The sequence below is a fragment of the Borostomias antarcticus genome (genome assembly GCF_949987555.1).
Source record: "Borostomias antarcticus genome assembly, chromosome: 7".
NCBI lineage: Eukaryota > Metazoa > Chordata > Actinopteri > Stomiiformes > Stomiidae > Borostomias > Borostomias antarcticus.
The window spans coordinates 13170519-13185912 of record NC_140240.1 but is presented as its reverse complement, the minus strand read 5'-3'; the positions used below and the strand labels follow the sequence as shown (position 1 = coordinate 13185912).

At 48.3% G+C, this 15394-nt stretch overlaps 1 protein-coding gene across 1 annotated transcript in view; it reads right to left on the bottom strand.

Annotated features, from left to right (window-relative positions):
- Positions 1-393: 393 nt before the first annotated feature.
- LOC311311602 (A-type voltage-gated potassium channel KCND3-like) overlaps positions 394-15394 on the bottom strand; it is a gene marked incomplete at both ends in the record, with an annotated part of 96337 nt that continues 81336 nt past the window's right edge. The window contains 4 exons of the mRNA XM_084441352.1: positions 394-616; positions 1114-1388; positions 2775-2867; positions 12045-12146. Coding sequence (XP_084297478.1) covers positions 394-616; positions 1114-1388; positions 2775-2867; positions 12045-12146 — 693 coding nt within the window. The remainder of the gene's footprint in view (positions 617-1113; positions 1389-2774; positions 2868-12044; positions 12147-15394) is intronic.

Genomic DNA, 15394 nt, shown 5'->3' with positions numbered 1-15394 from the left:
TTCAACACCTTTCAGCACTACGAAACATCCATTCCACGCACGTCGCTCAGCAACCGTGAAAAGATCACAGCGAGAACACAGTAAAGCACGTCTAGATCCCAAAGTGCACAATGACGCTCCCACAATGCACTGCCACTGGCCTGTAGGGAATCCGTGTTGGATGGATGGTGCCGTCGGGTGAGCGGTACATCCTTGCTGCCTGTCTGCTTCCTTACAGGCAGTAGGGAACCTGGTAGACAACAGGAACGTTCTATCCGGCTCCCGTCCTAAAAACAAGGGTCCATCTGGGCAGTGTGGGTTCTTTCACCTCCTCTTCTCCGTCACTCACAGGGGTCAGCCAGGCAACCGGACGCTCACCCGGCCGTCCGGTCGGCAGGTCAGTCAGTCGGACGGTCACAGAGCGGAGACCTTGACGATGTTGCAGGCCTGGGTGCTGGGTGGGTGGGGGGCACCGGTGGGGGCGTGGTGGGGCGGTCTCCGCTGCGGGTGCGGGGGTCCGTGGAGCCGGTCGCCGTCGGGGGCCGGCGCGGGGATGCTGATGATCGCCGTGGTGATCTGGCCGCCCTTGCAGTTGATCCCGCCCACCTCGTCGGGGTTCACGTTGAGGTTGGAGCGACTGAGTCAGAGGGCGGGAGGGAGAGAAAGAGAGAGAAAGAGAAAAAAGAGAGAGCATACACAGTCACAGTACATATATTGTACAGCACATGCACAGTTTTACTGCCAGCATCTTTTATTTGTGTATTTTTACAGTGGACTGTGAAGTCATTTGATATCAGCAGAGAGCACGATCAACTACAGCCTCCCACAACTGAGCTGTTACACGTCGATGTGACCCTACAGACGCAGTAGCCCTCTAGTGGCCACCATCAGAACTGCACGCCCTACAGATACGGTAGCCCTCTAGTGGCCACCATGAGAACTGCACGCTCTACAGATACGATAGCCCTCTAGTGGCCACCGTGAGAACTGCACGCCCTACAGATACAGTAGCCCTCTAGTGGCCACCATGAGAACTGCACGCCCTACAGATACGGTAGCCCTCTAATGGCCACCGTGAGCACTGCACGCCTGCCCGGCAGGAACGCCTCCTGCGCTGTTAGCCGTTGGTCTGACCTGGCGGTGTGCGGCGGGGGCGGCGCCCGGTCCCCGCACTGCTGAAAGTGGGCGGCGCTGAGCTCCCGGAGGGGCGTGCGGGAGGCGGGGGGTCCAGGGGGGCTGGACGAGGGCAGGCGGACGCTCCTCTTGCCCCCGCGGCGGATGCAGCAGGTGCCCAGGGAGCCGCCCAGGCTGGAGAGGGAGGGGCTGCGCGAGGAGGAGGCGGGGTAGTTCTGCAGTGCTCCCTCCAGGCAGTTCTGCTCGTACGCCTGCTCGTCCACAAACTCGTGGGCCTGGGGGAGGAGGGCGACTGGGTCACACGGCATCTACTGACTCACCCATTAGATGGATGGATGGATGGATACATGTAGATAGATGGACTAGATAGATAGATACATGTAGATAGATAGAACTGTAACTATCAATAGAGCCTACATGTTGTTTGATCAACATCTGTCTCGATGTATCTCAGCCAATTAAACAGTCCCAAAAGTGCAAACTCAGGGTTAAATCAAACCCAGCTGATGTGCATTCACATGGCGAGTAGTGGAGGTGTGTGGCGCAGGCCTGCGGGGTGATGGAGGTGTGGGGGGATGGAGGTGTGGGGTGGTGGAGGTGTGGGTTGATGGAGGTGTGGGGTGGTGGAGGTGTGGGGTGGTGGAGGTGTGGGGTGGTGGAGGTGTGGGGTGATGGAGGATGTGTGGAGTGATAGGAGTGTGGGGTGATGTGGGGTGATGGAGGTGTGGGGTGGTGGAGGTGTGTGGGGTGGTGGAGGTGTGGGGTGATGGAGGTGTGGGGTGATGGAGGTGTGGGGTGGTGGAGGTGTGGGGTGATGGAGGTGGTGGAGGTGTGGGGTGGTGGAGGTGTGTGGGATGGTGGAGGTGTGTGGGGTGTTGGAGGTGTGGGGTGGTGGAGGTGTGTGGAGGTGAAGGTGTGTGGGGTGGTGGAGGTGTGGGGTGGTGGAGGTGTGTGGGGTGTTGGAGGTGTGGGGTGATGGAGGTGGTGGAGGTGTGTGGGGTGGTGGAGGTGTGTGGGGTGGCAGTGTGTGGGGTGGTGGAGGTGTGGGGTGGTGGAGGTGTGTGGGGTGGTGGTGTGTGGGGTGGTGGAGGTATGGGGTGATGGAGGTGGTGGAGGTGTGGGGTGGTGGAGGTGTGTGGGGTGGTGGTGTGTGGGGTGGTGGAGGTATGGGGTGATGGAGGTGGTGGAGGTGTGGGGTGGTGGAGGTGTGTGGGGTGGTGGTGTGTGGGGTGGTGGAGGTGTTGGGTGATGGAGGTGGTGGAGGTGTGGGGTGGTGGAGGTGTGTGGGGTGGTGGTGTGTGGGGTGGTGGAGGTATGGGGTGATGGAGGTGGTGGAGGTGTGGGGTGGTGGAGGTGTGTGGGGTGGTGGTGTGTGGGGTGGTGGAGGTATGGGGTGATGGAGGTGGTGGAGGTGTGGGGTGGTGGAGGTGTGTGGGGTGGTGGAGGTGTGTGGGGTGGTGGTGTGTGGGGTGGTGGAGGTGTTGGGTGATGGAGGTGGTGGAGGTGTGGGGTGGTGGAGGTGTGTGGGGTGGTGGAGGTGTGTGGGGTGGTGGTGTGTGGGGTGGTGGAGGTGTTGGGTGATGGAGGTGGTGGAGGTGTGGGGTGGTGGAGGTGTGTGGGGTGGTGGAGGTGTGTGGCGCAGGCCTGCTGGTTCTACTCACGGTGGTTTTCTCCAGACAGTGCAGCAGGTGGTGGTGTTGACTCTCTAGTAGCGACATACTCTGACTCAGGTTGTGCTCCTCCTCCCCGGGGCCCTGGGTTAGCACGTAAGACACACACACACACACACACACACACACACACACACACACACAAGCATGCACAAACACACACACACACACGCACAAGCATGCACAAACACACATGCACAAACACAAACACGCACACACACACACACACACACACACACACACACACACACACACACACACACACACACACAAATACACGTTAATAGGCATAGGAATAGGTGTCTTCCTCAAAGTGATCATAGGAAAACCCAAGATGTCCCCTATATTTCTTAGTGGAAGGAGATTCAGACATCAGTTTCAAGATGCAACAGAGACTCAGGACTTTGAAATTCAATATCTGTATGTAGCGGCTGTTTAAATACCTTGAGGAAATGGTTCTGCTTGTACGTTGGCTGGTCAGAGCAGTTCCGGGAAGACATTTACACACAAGAGGATAAACACAGGCAGATGTTGCTTTATTTGTTTGGTCATCGTTAGCATTACTCTCTCTGGCCTCATAGAAATTGATTCATCGTCAGTTCAACAGATTAATAGCAACAGATTGAAACTGAAAAACGCTTTTTAGATGACCTTCTCAAGGGAAATGACTAACTTGGTAAAACAGTACAATTAACAAGTGCATGAAAACAGACAGTATTATTCAGGGCTCAACAAGGCATGCCCGACTGCCCCAGGGGCTGCTCTACCGTAGCAACTCGCTTGCCTCCATCAGGCAAGTGGTAAAAAAAAAAAGGTTGAATATTTTCTTTTCCAATCATCATCATATCATAAATTATGTTCTTGTTCTCTGGCACACAGCATAGTTCATTTCAATTATTCATTTCAATTATGCTGGAAACAGTTGGGTTCAGTTGGGTGGCGTTAGAGGATGTGAGTGGAGCTCCAGTAGACAGTATGTGTGTGCTCTGTATGGGTCAGGCAAGGCACCGAGAGGGGCCAACCGCCAAAACGCCGACCAAAGTGGTGATGAAAGCGCTGCCCCTGGCAGGGAGGGGGGGTGATTAGACTAGCTTGACTAGCTACGGGCTAATTAGCTACTGTACATCAAGCACCTAATGTTACTAGCTTAAACTGATATGTAGAGGGAGGTGTGGAGTATCATACAGCTTGTTTTCTTATAACAGCAGCCTGCAGGCCGGTTTTCTGTATGTTTTAAGAACCTTCTTCAACCTAATGTCTAATCTATGAACACAATGTGGGACAAGGTTTGTTTGTGGGACATCAGAGGCGTGATCTTAAGAAATCAAGCAACTTTATTGGTTATTATTCTCCACCCTCTATCAGTTTACAGCTGCGCCGACACAAAAAGCTACAAAGCTAGTAACATTAGGTGCTTGATGTACAGTAGCTAATTAGCCCGTAGCTAGTAGTTAACAGACCATTCTCACAGGCTTAGTTTCTAAGAATGGAATCCACTAACTTTTGTCCTGATGAATTTCAGTCTGGAGTTTGTGAGGCGTCTATGCCTTCCGCATAGATCGCCAACACCTAGCATCAACTCGTACCTGTATGTTGTCTGCTCCATCCCAAATCCAAATCTCATGGATATATCCTTGTGTAAAATAGTTCAGGCCTTTCTGTAGAACTCTCTTAGACAAAGTAGTGGCATTTGGCAAATAACATACGGTACAGCAATATTGTCAGGAATTCTTGAGAGAATCATCATGTTCTGTTCAGTGGACATTTGATTAACTTGCTCCAAAGCTTGTGGGGCATAGCAACAGTAACTGCGGGGGGGGGGGGGGGGGGTACTTGCCAGAAAGCAAAGGTCTATTATAAGCGCAAGCGGCCCAATGGATTAAAAAAAGAAAAAAGTGGGGCCCAAAGTTTCCGCCGACGTCCCTGGCCCCAAGTTCAACAAAGCAAGTTACGCTAACAGACCCTGACAGGCTGCAAAGCCTCCTGCCCCAGACCTGCTGATCCCCGAGCTCCCACAATCCCCCGCTGCCTGCGAGCGCGGCTTCCTGCACCATGAAGCGCGGTAAAACGGTTTGGCGGAGTAACCTTTCGGTGGAAATGCCGTGGAAACTGCTACACATTAGCATGCAGCAGGTGCCAGGTGCTGTTGTCCGCTGACAGCTGTCTGCAGGGCAGAGAGCACGTCGGATGTAATTGGGGGCCGAGCACTGAAGCTCGTAGGCCACCGTAGTGATTACACCTTTTCTTATTACTTTATTCTTCCTCTGCCATTGGAGTCTATAGCAAAAAATTGTCACGCTCATTCGGGACAGTTCCATAACCCGCGTCAGACACACGAGCACACATATACCTCATCATTACTGTACATTACAGTCATTTAGCTGACGGTTCTATCCAAAGCGACTGACAATAATTGAATTTAACGTAGGAAAAGCCAATATACTACTACTTGCCAGAACTCATAAGTGCATCTCCTTTCTAAAACAAGTGACTAAGAACATAATCTAGTGCTGAAGGCAAAGTGCAAGAATAGCAAACTAAAAATACAATAGGTGCTTAAGATGGAGGATTGTTGTAGCAGAGAGTAGTGTGGTAGCAGAGCATAGCGGTTAGGAGGGGGCTGTTTTTTTCATTGCCCTGTAAGCTAGTACTAGAGTTTTAAACTGGATGCGAGCTGCGCCAGTGTAGGGAACGGAGAAGGGAAGTTGTGTGGGAGAACGTGGGGTGGTTCAACACCAGGTGAGTAGCAGCTTTCTGGACAAGCTCCAGAGGTTTAATGACACTGGGGCCCCAGCAAGGTGCGAGTTGCAGTAGTCCCGGCGGGAGATGACAAGGGCCTGGATGAGCACCTGTGCCCAGTAGCGTAATTTGCATAGGGTGCGTTCTGCGAACCCACGGGCCCCTAGAGGATATATTGTGGCGGGGAAAAAAGGCAAGCGGGTTGAGTTCAACGATTGTAGTACATGAAAGCAGGGGGGTATTCCAGAAAGCGGGTTCAGCGCAAATCCTGAGTTCGCTAAGCCTCAAATAAGGGAAAGCCTGGGTTTTCCGTTCCACCAGACTGTCTCCCCGTCTCTCCCTACCAGATGAGGAAGCAAATTAATTCGTGAAGTTTTAAATGCATGCATGTTTCACCGGGAGAGGATTTTAAGACTGCGATGGGATGTCCTATCATTCCCCGAGGATTATCTAATAACGTTACCGTTTTTCCGCAAACTCCAGTATGTAGGCTATCTAGCCTACTAAATAACATTTTCCCGCCTGAAATCGCTATTATTAGACTACACAATTCACATTGTGGCCGTGCTCTTACATCAGAGCAAATTATGTGGGCTGCCCTGCGTTTCTGACAGGAGTTTTTTTTATATAGCCTACTAACATTGGCGATGCAGTAGGCTAACTACACATTGGGAAAGCTAGGCTACTGTGTGTAGAGCCATAACTAAGGAAAGTGTCCCTTGCTCTGGACACAACCTCTGACCATGATGGAGGAATTCCACAGAATAGCAGGTGACTATGATGAAAGCATTCAGCTGAAGTTAATGACGATATTTTACATAATATTCTGATAATGCTGCAACCTCATTGTGTCTACTGTACCTGTAGTCTAGTACTGTAGTACTGTAATGAGTGAACAGAAAGTTGTTCCACAGCATTAATGTGCAGGTCATCGGTGCAGATAGCCTACATTGACTAGGCTACCGTCTGAAAATTACAAACACTATTCATCCATATACTGTATACAATATAGCCTACCTGACCACTGATTGTAGGGCGTATAGGCTACTGTACATAGCCTACACACACCTCCACACAAAATTTCACGCACAGTGACGTCGAGGACCTTTATATCAGATCTATCTCACTATTCCCATAAGCGGTGCACAGGCAGAGCGCACTTTCAGTCGTCTTAAACTATTTAAAACATATCTGCGGTCTTAAATGAGTGAGAATCGTCTCTCAAATCTAGCAATGCTTTTTATTGAGAGAAATGACTGAGAGGGTGGACTTCAGCAAGGCCTAATTGAGACATTTGCGAGGATGAAGAAAAGAAGAACACAGTTCAGATAGTCTACATTCCAAGAATAGCCTACTTTTAAATATTTTTTTTGTCATCTTTCATGTGTTAAACATTAGAAGCCTACATTGGATTACTATTTGGATTACCATGACATGTTGCCTCTGAGCGAATTGAGTGAAAATACCGTATAGCCTATTGAGCCTAGTGATATGTCTTACATTAGTATGGCTATACTATTTGTTGTTGAGTTCTGGCACATACTAGGCCTACTGGTGACTACGTAACTGCAGTTGATGCCTGGAAGTGCTGTGTCATGTTTAGTCTGGTCTCTTATAATAAAGAACACGTCTTTTGTTATCCCCGGTCCTCGTTCTTATGTAGAAATACGTTTATATACTGTAGCTCCAGTATATCACAGCTATATGTTTCAGCTGGTACAAATTAAGATACATTCAATAGGCTTTTTTAATGAATATATTATTAGAAACATAATTTTTGATTGGCAGACAGGCTAGGGCCCCCTTTGAGGCGAAAAAAACCCATGGGAATAAAAGTGAATCTACGCCCCTGCCTGTGCCGTTTTGTAATGGTAATGGACTGCACTTTTAAAGCTATTTTATCCAAAGCTTTACAAGGGCCTCTCAGTCACACATTCATACACACATTCACACACCAATAGCTGCCATGCAGTGCTAGCCTGCTAATTGGGAGTAATTTGGGGTTAAGCAAGGTAACAGAACACAAACAGAGCGTTGTCATCTATCTATCTATCTATCTATCTATCTATCTATCTATCTATCTATCTGTCTGTCTGTCTGTCTGTCTGTCTGTCTGTCTGTCTGATTGCGGTTGGAAACCAGGTAACAGAAGAGCGTTGGCACATCAACATTCTGAGGAGCGTTTTACAGTCAGCATTTATAGGATAATTCCGCATGACCAAATAGCCGTGTTTTCTGCTCCGACTCCATTACAGTGAATGGATTCAGTCACAGAAGTATCAGTGTCTCTGACAGTATGGAGTGAACGGAGGAGATGAGAGGAGGCAGGCCATTTTGTATTCTGAAACGACTGCTTTCATTATACCGGTGACACAGACACAAAGATGCGGGAAGTTGTTCAAACTGGCCCTGCTGTCAGTAAAGCCTTTACAGGAATACTAATTCATGCTAACTCTGATTGCTGTTTAAACACAGCGATCATCCAAATGTTTTACAGAACAAGACCAAAGAGGGACACGAGCCAGAGCCCAGCTGAGTAGTCCCCGGTTCCTGTTCTTCCTGCTACACCCCCACAACCATGACTAATTAATTTTTGGCACACAGCATGTCTGACTCCTTCAAAGCCAAAGAGAGAAGAGGACAAAATGGAACAGAAGAGAGGAATAGAACAGAAGAGAACAGCAGAAAGGAACAGACGCTTGCCAGGGGAACAGGCCAGGGCTGTGTGCCATCAGGACAGACGGACAAGCAGAGACAGACAAGCATACAGACAGACAGAGACAGACAGACAGACAGGCAGGCAGGTATACAGACAGACAGACACAGACAGACAGAGACAGACAGACAGGCAGGCAGGTATACAGACAGACACAGACAGACAGACAGACAGACAGACAGACAGACAGACAGACAGACAGACAGACAGACAGACAGGCAGGCAGGCATACAGACAGACAGAGACAGACAGACAGACAGACAGACAGACAGGCTGGCAGACATACTGCTTTGTCACTTATCAAACAAATGAAACACCAAACACAAAGACATTATTACAGCCTCCAGTGTGTTACAGTTTTTCTCGATTGCTTAAGCACGATTTTGAAAACAGGGCTCAGTTTTTCAAAAGACTACACACAATTAGCACAACCACACACTCAATTAGCAGGACACCTCAGATCCTTTGCAAAATGAAACACACTTGTCAAAATTATACACTAATTTTTTAAAACCCTATTTTGTTACAATATGAAACACATGTTTCATATGACTTAATTTTGTTTGAACCAGTTACACACTACTGTTGCTAACCTAAAACACTTTTAGCAATTCTACTTCTCAGTGAGTAGAGAACTGTAAGTGAAGTACACAGAGAAAGTGCAAATATACAACATTTTTGCCAAACACTACACAAGACCAATGCTGCAGACTGATGAAAATACAATTTATTCTCTTCATATCATTATGTCAGTCAGTCAATATTTCAACATGGATCACAAAACATGCAGTTTTCACGCTGCCACAGTAGTGTGCATACTGTAACACTACTGTTCAGGACATACCAGACAAACGTAAAATACCCTACTGTATGCGGACCAGGACCACAGTGAAAAGAAGAAAATGTCTGGTAAAACCTGAAAAGAAAAGACTGAAAATACAGTAGGCCTACAAAAATTACTAGTGAATATCTCTTCGCCTAGCTTGGCCAGAGAATCTCGTCGACTTCACAGGCGATGTCCTCGTTGGCGAGATAACGTGGGAAGAATCTCCTTGAATGTTGAATCCATCCCTGAATAGCCGCAGCCTCGATTCGGTCACAGGCCTCCTCCATGGCCTGAATGAGGGGTAGGCCTACCTGACCCTGGGGCCGGAGGTCGTACAGCTTCCACCGCCATGCTGAGAAGAACTCTTCAATCGGGTTGAGAAATGGAGAGTATGGGGGAAGAAATAGCACTGTGAACTGTGGATGATCTTGAAACCAGTTGCGGACCAAAACTGCGCGGTGAAATGACACATTGTCCCAGATGATGATGTATCGGTGAGCTTGGTCTAGTGCTGCAACAATGTTGTGCAAACGGTCCAGAAATGTGAGGATGTGAGCTGTGTTGTAAGGGCCCAGATGGGCATGACGGAGGAGGACCCCATTCTGTGCAATGGCAGCGCAAAGGGTGTTGTTACCCCCACGTTGCCCCGGGACATTGATGATGGCCCTGTGGCCAATGATGTTTTTTCCTATTCTCCTTGCCTTGGTTAGGTTGAACCCTGCCTCATCTATAAATATGAATTAGTGATGGATTTCACCAGCATCCATCTCCAAAACTCTCTGAAATACAGTGAAAGACAAGATTTTGTAGTTCAGCATAGATCCTACAGTATACATTTACATGTAAAAAGGTTACGTGTGACAGATTCTTTCTTACCTGTTTTCTTGTCTGAATGTCCTACTGTAATGACAGATGCCACTGTGAATCTGCTCAGATTTGGCTGAACACGGAAGTCCAGCCTTCCTCAGTGTCAACCCATGGTTCAGGACATGGTCAACTAGTGTTGCGCGTATTTCATTTGTTACTGTAGGTTTGCTCCTCGTCTCCTTTGAGCTGGTTCTCCTCCAGCTTGGGGTCTTCCTCTACCTCTACCTCCTCCTCCATGGATTCCCCCGCTCACCCTTACTCCTCTTCTTTGAACTCCTTCCATTTTCTTTGAAGACAGAGGAACTCACCTGCTGCATTTTTATAGTGCTTAAACCTGATTAGTGTGTGTACAATTAAGCAATTATGTGTTTGCGCACCTGGTGGCTGTGTTAAACCAATTGGCTCATAGGTGTGTTCATTTGGCAGTCTGTGCTTTGGAATTGCCAGGAAGAGACATCAGTATATACTTCTGTGTCTAAGGTACAGTATACAAGTGTGTTTAGTGCTTTGCAAATCACTGTGTGTATTGTTTTGCAAAAAGTGTGAGGCTGACATTGTGCTTATGGTGGTGCAAATCTGCTCTGTGAGGGTAAGGTTTTGATAATTGTGTGATACATTTGAATTTAGTGTTTATGCAATCGAGAAAAACTGTATGAATGGATCAAGCTACATGTATGCATATTGATTCAAAACACATTTGACAGTCACTGAATGAATGTAGTGGGGCACAGTGGTGCACTGCACTGTCGCCTCACAGCGAGAAGGTCTTGGGGTCGATTCCCGCCCGGGACACTGTCGGCACTGGAGAGGTTCTCCCCAGGTTGTCAGCTGTATCTCCCGGAACTTTCTCTGTGGAGTTTGCATGTTCCCCTTGTGTTTGCAAGTGTTTCTTCCCAAGAACCCCAATATAAAAACATGCAGAAGAACAGATGCTCTTCAGTCCTGTCCCTGAGCAGGACCTGGACCTGGTCCCACTGCCCCTGGCTGTCCCTGAGCAGGACCTGGACCTGGTCCCACTGCCCCTGGCTGTCCCTGAGCAGGACCTGGACCTGGTCCTACTGCCCCTGGCTGTCCCTGAGCAGGACCTGGAGCTGGTCCCACTGCCCCTGGCTGTCCCTGGAGGAGGACCTGGACCTGGTCCTACTGCCCCTGGAGGAGGACAGCTTGGACGGGTGGAACTCAGAGGACAAATTCCACCGGCGACCGCTAAAGATGTGTGGGTGTGTGTATTGTGTGTGTTGTGTGTGTTGTGAGTGTTGTGTGTTGTGTGTGTTGTGAGTGTTGTGTGTTGTGAGTGTTGTGAGTGTTGCGCGTGTTGTGTGTGTTGTGAGTGTTGTGTGTGTTGTGTGTGTTGTTTGTGTTGTGTGTGTTGTGTGAGTGTTGTGAGTGTTGTGTGAGTGTTGTTTGTGTTGTGTGTGTTGTGAGTGTTGTGTGTGTTGTGTGAGTGTTGTTTGTGTTGTGTGTGTTGTGTGAGTGTTGTGAGTGTTGTGTGAGTGTTGTTTGTGTTGTGTGTGTTGTGAGTGTTGTGTGTGTTGTGTGAGTGTTGTTTGTGTTGTGTGTGTTGTGAGTGTTGTGTGTGTTGTTTGTGTTGTGTGTGTTGTGTGTGCCGTGTCGCCGCTCACTCACGTGTGTGTTTGTGTGTATCACTGGCCGTGTGGCAAATAAAGACTTGAGGTCCTGTAATTAATATTAATTAAATAATCGCCCGTCCTCATTATAGCTGTGAGAAAATGATGTCACCCTTCCTTGTTCATGTCTCTAAATCACGTCTCCACCGTGACTATGAATGATCTTTTAATGTCCTCTACGACTTTTGTCACTAGCTCTGTCAACCCATTGGCCATGAGTAGCCAAATAGGTAGAGTGAGGCACCAGCTAAAGTTAAGGGTCCACTTCCCACTGGGGGCATCCACACTGAACACACTGCCCTGTTAAAAGCTTTGGATAAAAGTGTCATTTTAAAACCGCCCCTCAAAATCCTAGGTGTGCAGTCTGCCGTGTTGATGACAGCTGTAACAAACATCCTCTCGCTGTTGCACTGTTAACTCATACAGTACACATGATGGACCGCTCTCTGAGGTCAGGGGGTCAGGAGGTCAGGGGTAAGCCTTACCGTGAGCTCCAGCAGCTGGTTGAGGAGGCCATTTCTCTTGCTCTGGAGAAAGGCGCCGGAGCTGCTCAACTTGGCTATTCTGATCCTGGCCAGCCTGGCTTTCTGTGAGAGAGGAGGAGGGTCAGGGGTCAGACACAGAGAGAGAGAGAGAGAGAGAGAGAGAGAGATGTGTAACGCCCTTCCTAATAGCGAAAGGGTGCTGTCTCATCCCTCCCTCTCTCCCTCCATCCCTAGACAATGGGCTTTTAGGTGGCCTCGGTGACCAAAATGGGAAAACACGATTTCTGCACCCTTAGATCTGTGCAGTGTTTCACTTCATTCGCTGAGCGTTCGGTCTGTTAGACCTTCATCAGAGCCTGCAGTACGTCAATACACTGCCTTCAGGTGGGCACAGTGACTTTCTCTGTCCTGCGTTCTGAACTTTGTTCGGTGCTTTGCAGTAGCAATATAATACAGTACACACAGACCCTGCCTTCCCCTGATTGATCGAGTTTCATTCTGTGGAAGGAGCCAGAACTCCTCCAGTGTTCTTCTGCGTATATACGCTTTTTTGCTCTTGGCAGAGCTCTAAACGACCGACTGGCGCTGCCCTAATGGACTCTGATGGGGACAATGAGAGGATCACAGACTAAAACAATCAACTAAAAAGCAATTAGATGAAAGCTATGGGAGTTGGATGATGAGAGAGGGGGGAGGGAGGGAGAGAGAAAGAGAGGGAGAGAGAGAGAGAGAGAGGGGGGGGGGGTAGATGGAGAAAGCGAGAGAAAAAGAGGGAAAGATAGAAAGAGCAGACAGACTGTGCACTCACTGCACACAAAAAGAGGTGGAAACCGAGCTTTACTTTTTAACTACCTGCAAACTGTACCAGGACATCAGAGATACTTCCCACAGATTACAAACACCCAAAAAGATTTAGAAAACTGGACTAAAGACAAAAAAACTCCCATATCTGCTGGGGGAAATACAGCAATGCGCAAACACAGCAGCAAGATTTGTGAGCAGTTGTAACAGGAAAAGGACGTCCAATAGAACACAACCACCGTAAAGACAATCAGTATCCCTGCACACTGATCACTGGACATATACACACTGTATATACTAACTTAAAAGTTAACATTTAAATACATTTGTAATTATTACACTTACTTATTCACTCATTTCACCTAGTTTGTATTTACATTTCTATTTTTGTGATGTTTGCTTTGACATCTAAACGTGTTTCCCATTCCAATACAAGACTTTGAATTTAATTGAAATTGAGAGAGAATGGGGGAGAGAGAGAGAGAGAGGGAGGGGTAGATGGAGAAAGAGAGAGAACGATAGTGAGAGAGGTAGAGAGAAGGGGGGAGAGAGAGGGAGGGGTAGATGGAGAAAGAGAGAGAATGATAGTGAGAGAGGTAGAGAGAAGGGGAGAGAGAGAGAGAGAGAGAGAGAGGGAGGGGTAGTTGGAGAAAGAGAGAGACCGATAATGAGAGAGGTAGAGAGAAGGGGAGAGAGAGAGAGAGAGAGAGAGAGGATGACATGAGAGTGATATAAAAGCCGCAGACCAGATCTATTACTGAAATGACTGTATTAGTATTCTACCTGAAATGGTGGTGATGCATTATGGATGGTGGAGTTAGTTAGTTCCTTAGTCCGTGTTTCATTTATGTACGTTCTGGTAGCGGCCGCATATCCTCAGCCATAACTGTAGTATTATACTCTGCATGATGAGTTTCATCTTGAAGCCTTTGAGGCTAAAATTAATCAAAATGAATATCTTGCTGTTGTGACTGTATCTCGTTGTAGCGTGAGAGCTACGCAGGCTCACCGTGGCCTGCATCTCAATCTCCTATCTCTGTTCTACGCTCCCCCGAAACGGGATCCTAAGTGGCGTCTGAAAAAAGAAAAGTGAATCACAGAAGGAGAGTGACAGATATTTGAAGAAGAGGAGGAGGTGATTGGAGACGAGTGCTCGCCTAAAGTGCTTTCCAATCGTCCGAGGTGAGAGTAATTCCTTTAACCTTGTCCTGCCACTGCTCACGCAAATACACTTTAGACACCCTGAGCCGAGCTGGAGCAGAGCGGCTCGCTGACGACGGCTCTGTTATAGAATCAATCCTCTGCTGGGGAGATTGACATTCAGACACCCTGTCACTGTAAAGGATGCTGATGTTTTGTGTGTGTGTGTGTGTGTGTGCGTGTGATCACAGGCCTTGCTTCAACCGGTGAAAACATGAAAGAAGAAAGCCTTTCTAGCTGAATGGAGGATTCCAAATAGCTCAGTTATCTCCTCCTCACCTCTCTTCTTTCCCTCTTTCTCTGACCGCCCTTTCACTCTCTCTCTCTCTCTCTCTGCATCTTTCTTCTGCTCCGTAGCCTCTCCCCCTGACTCCCTCTCTCTCTCTCTCTCTCTCCCTGGTTCTCTCTCTCTCTCTCTCCCTCCCTCTGCCCGGCCTGGGGCTCAGCTGCTGCTCTACCCTCTCTGGGCGCGGCAGGCGGCTCCACTTGACCTTCCCGCTTCATTAGTGCCGTGACCCGACCCGCCTACCGCCGCCTCGCTCCCCCGCCTCGTCCGGCAAATAGGACCCCCTGATTTGTGTCGGTCTAAAAAAAGGAACTTTCCAACGACTCCGGTCTGGTCTGGTCTGGCGTGGCCCGGCGGCAGTGAATTAGACACGTATTCACCCTGTACTCTGGAGCGTCCTCTCTGGGTCACTGGCCAGAGAGAGAGAGGGGGGAGAGAAAGAGGGGGAGAGAGAGAAGAGAAAGAGAGGAGAAGAGAGAGAGAGAGAGAGAGAGAGAGGGTACAGGTGAACCTGTCATCCATCACCACCGGTTGTTGAATGAAAAAGCAAATTGTCAGCGAGTGCTCACCTGACTGAGCCACAGCTTACTCTCTCTCTAATCTACCCAACAGCATCCGACTACCTAAATATCTCATCTGACACATGTTGGTCCTGACTTCCATTCAGCTGAGTATCCCACTTGCAACTTACTGTATGTGTTAAACATCCAGGAAAAATAGAGTCCTGCACACCAGATAACTCCCATTAAAAAGTTTTTTTTTTTTAAATTGTTTTTAATAAAAAACAATAAAAATAAACTTTTTAACAGAAGCTATCTGGTGTGTGGAGCTCACCAGTCTAACAGGTACATTGTGCGTGTCTTTTGTATATTTTTTTAGGTTGTTAAGGGCCACTGATCGTCTTCTTGTCGATCTAGAAGTCAGTAAAATGGAACAAATGTCAAGAGGTGGACATCATTGGATCCCTCTCGCCCTATAGAATCTAGCTAGCCTTGTTTTGAGCAATTTGGAGTCGATTAGTGTCAGTGTAATACATGACATATAATGTATTTATGAATACTGT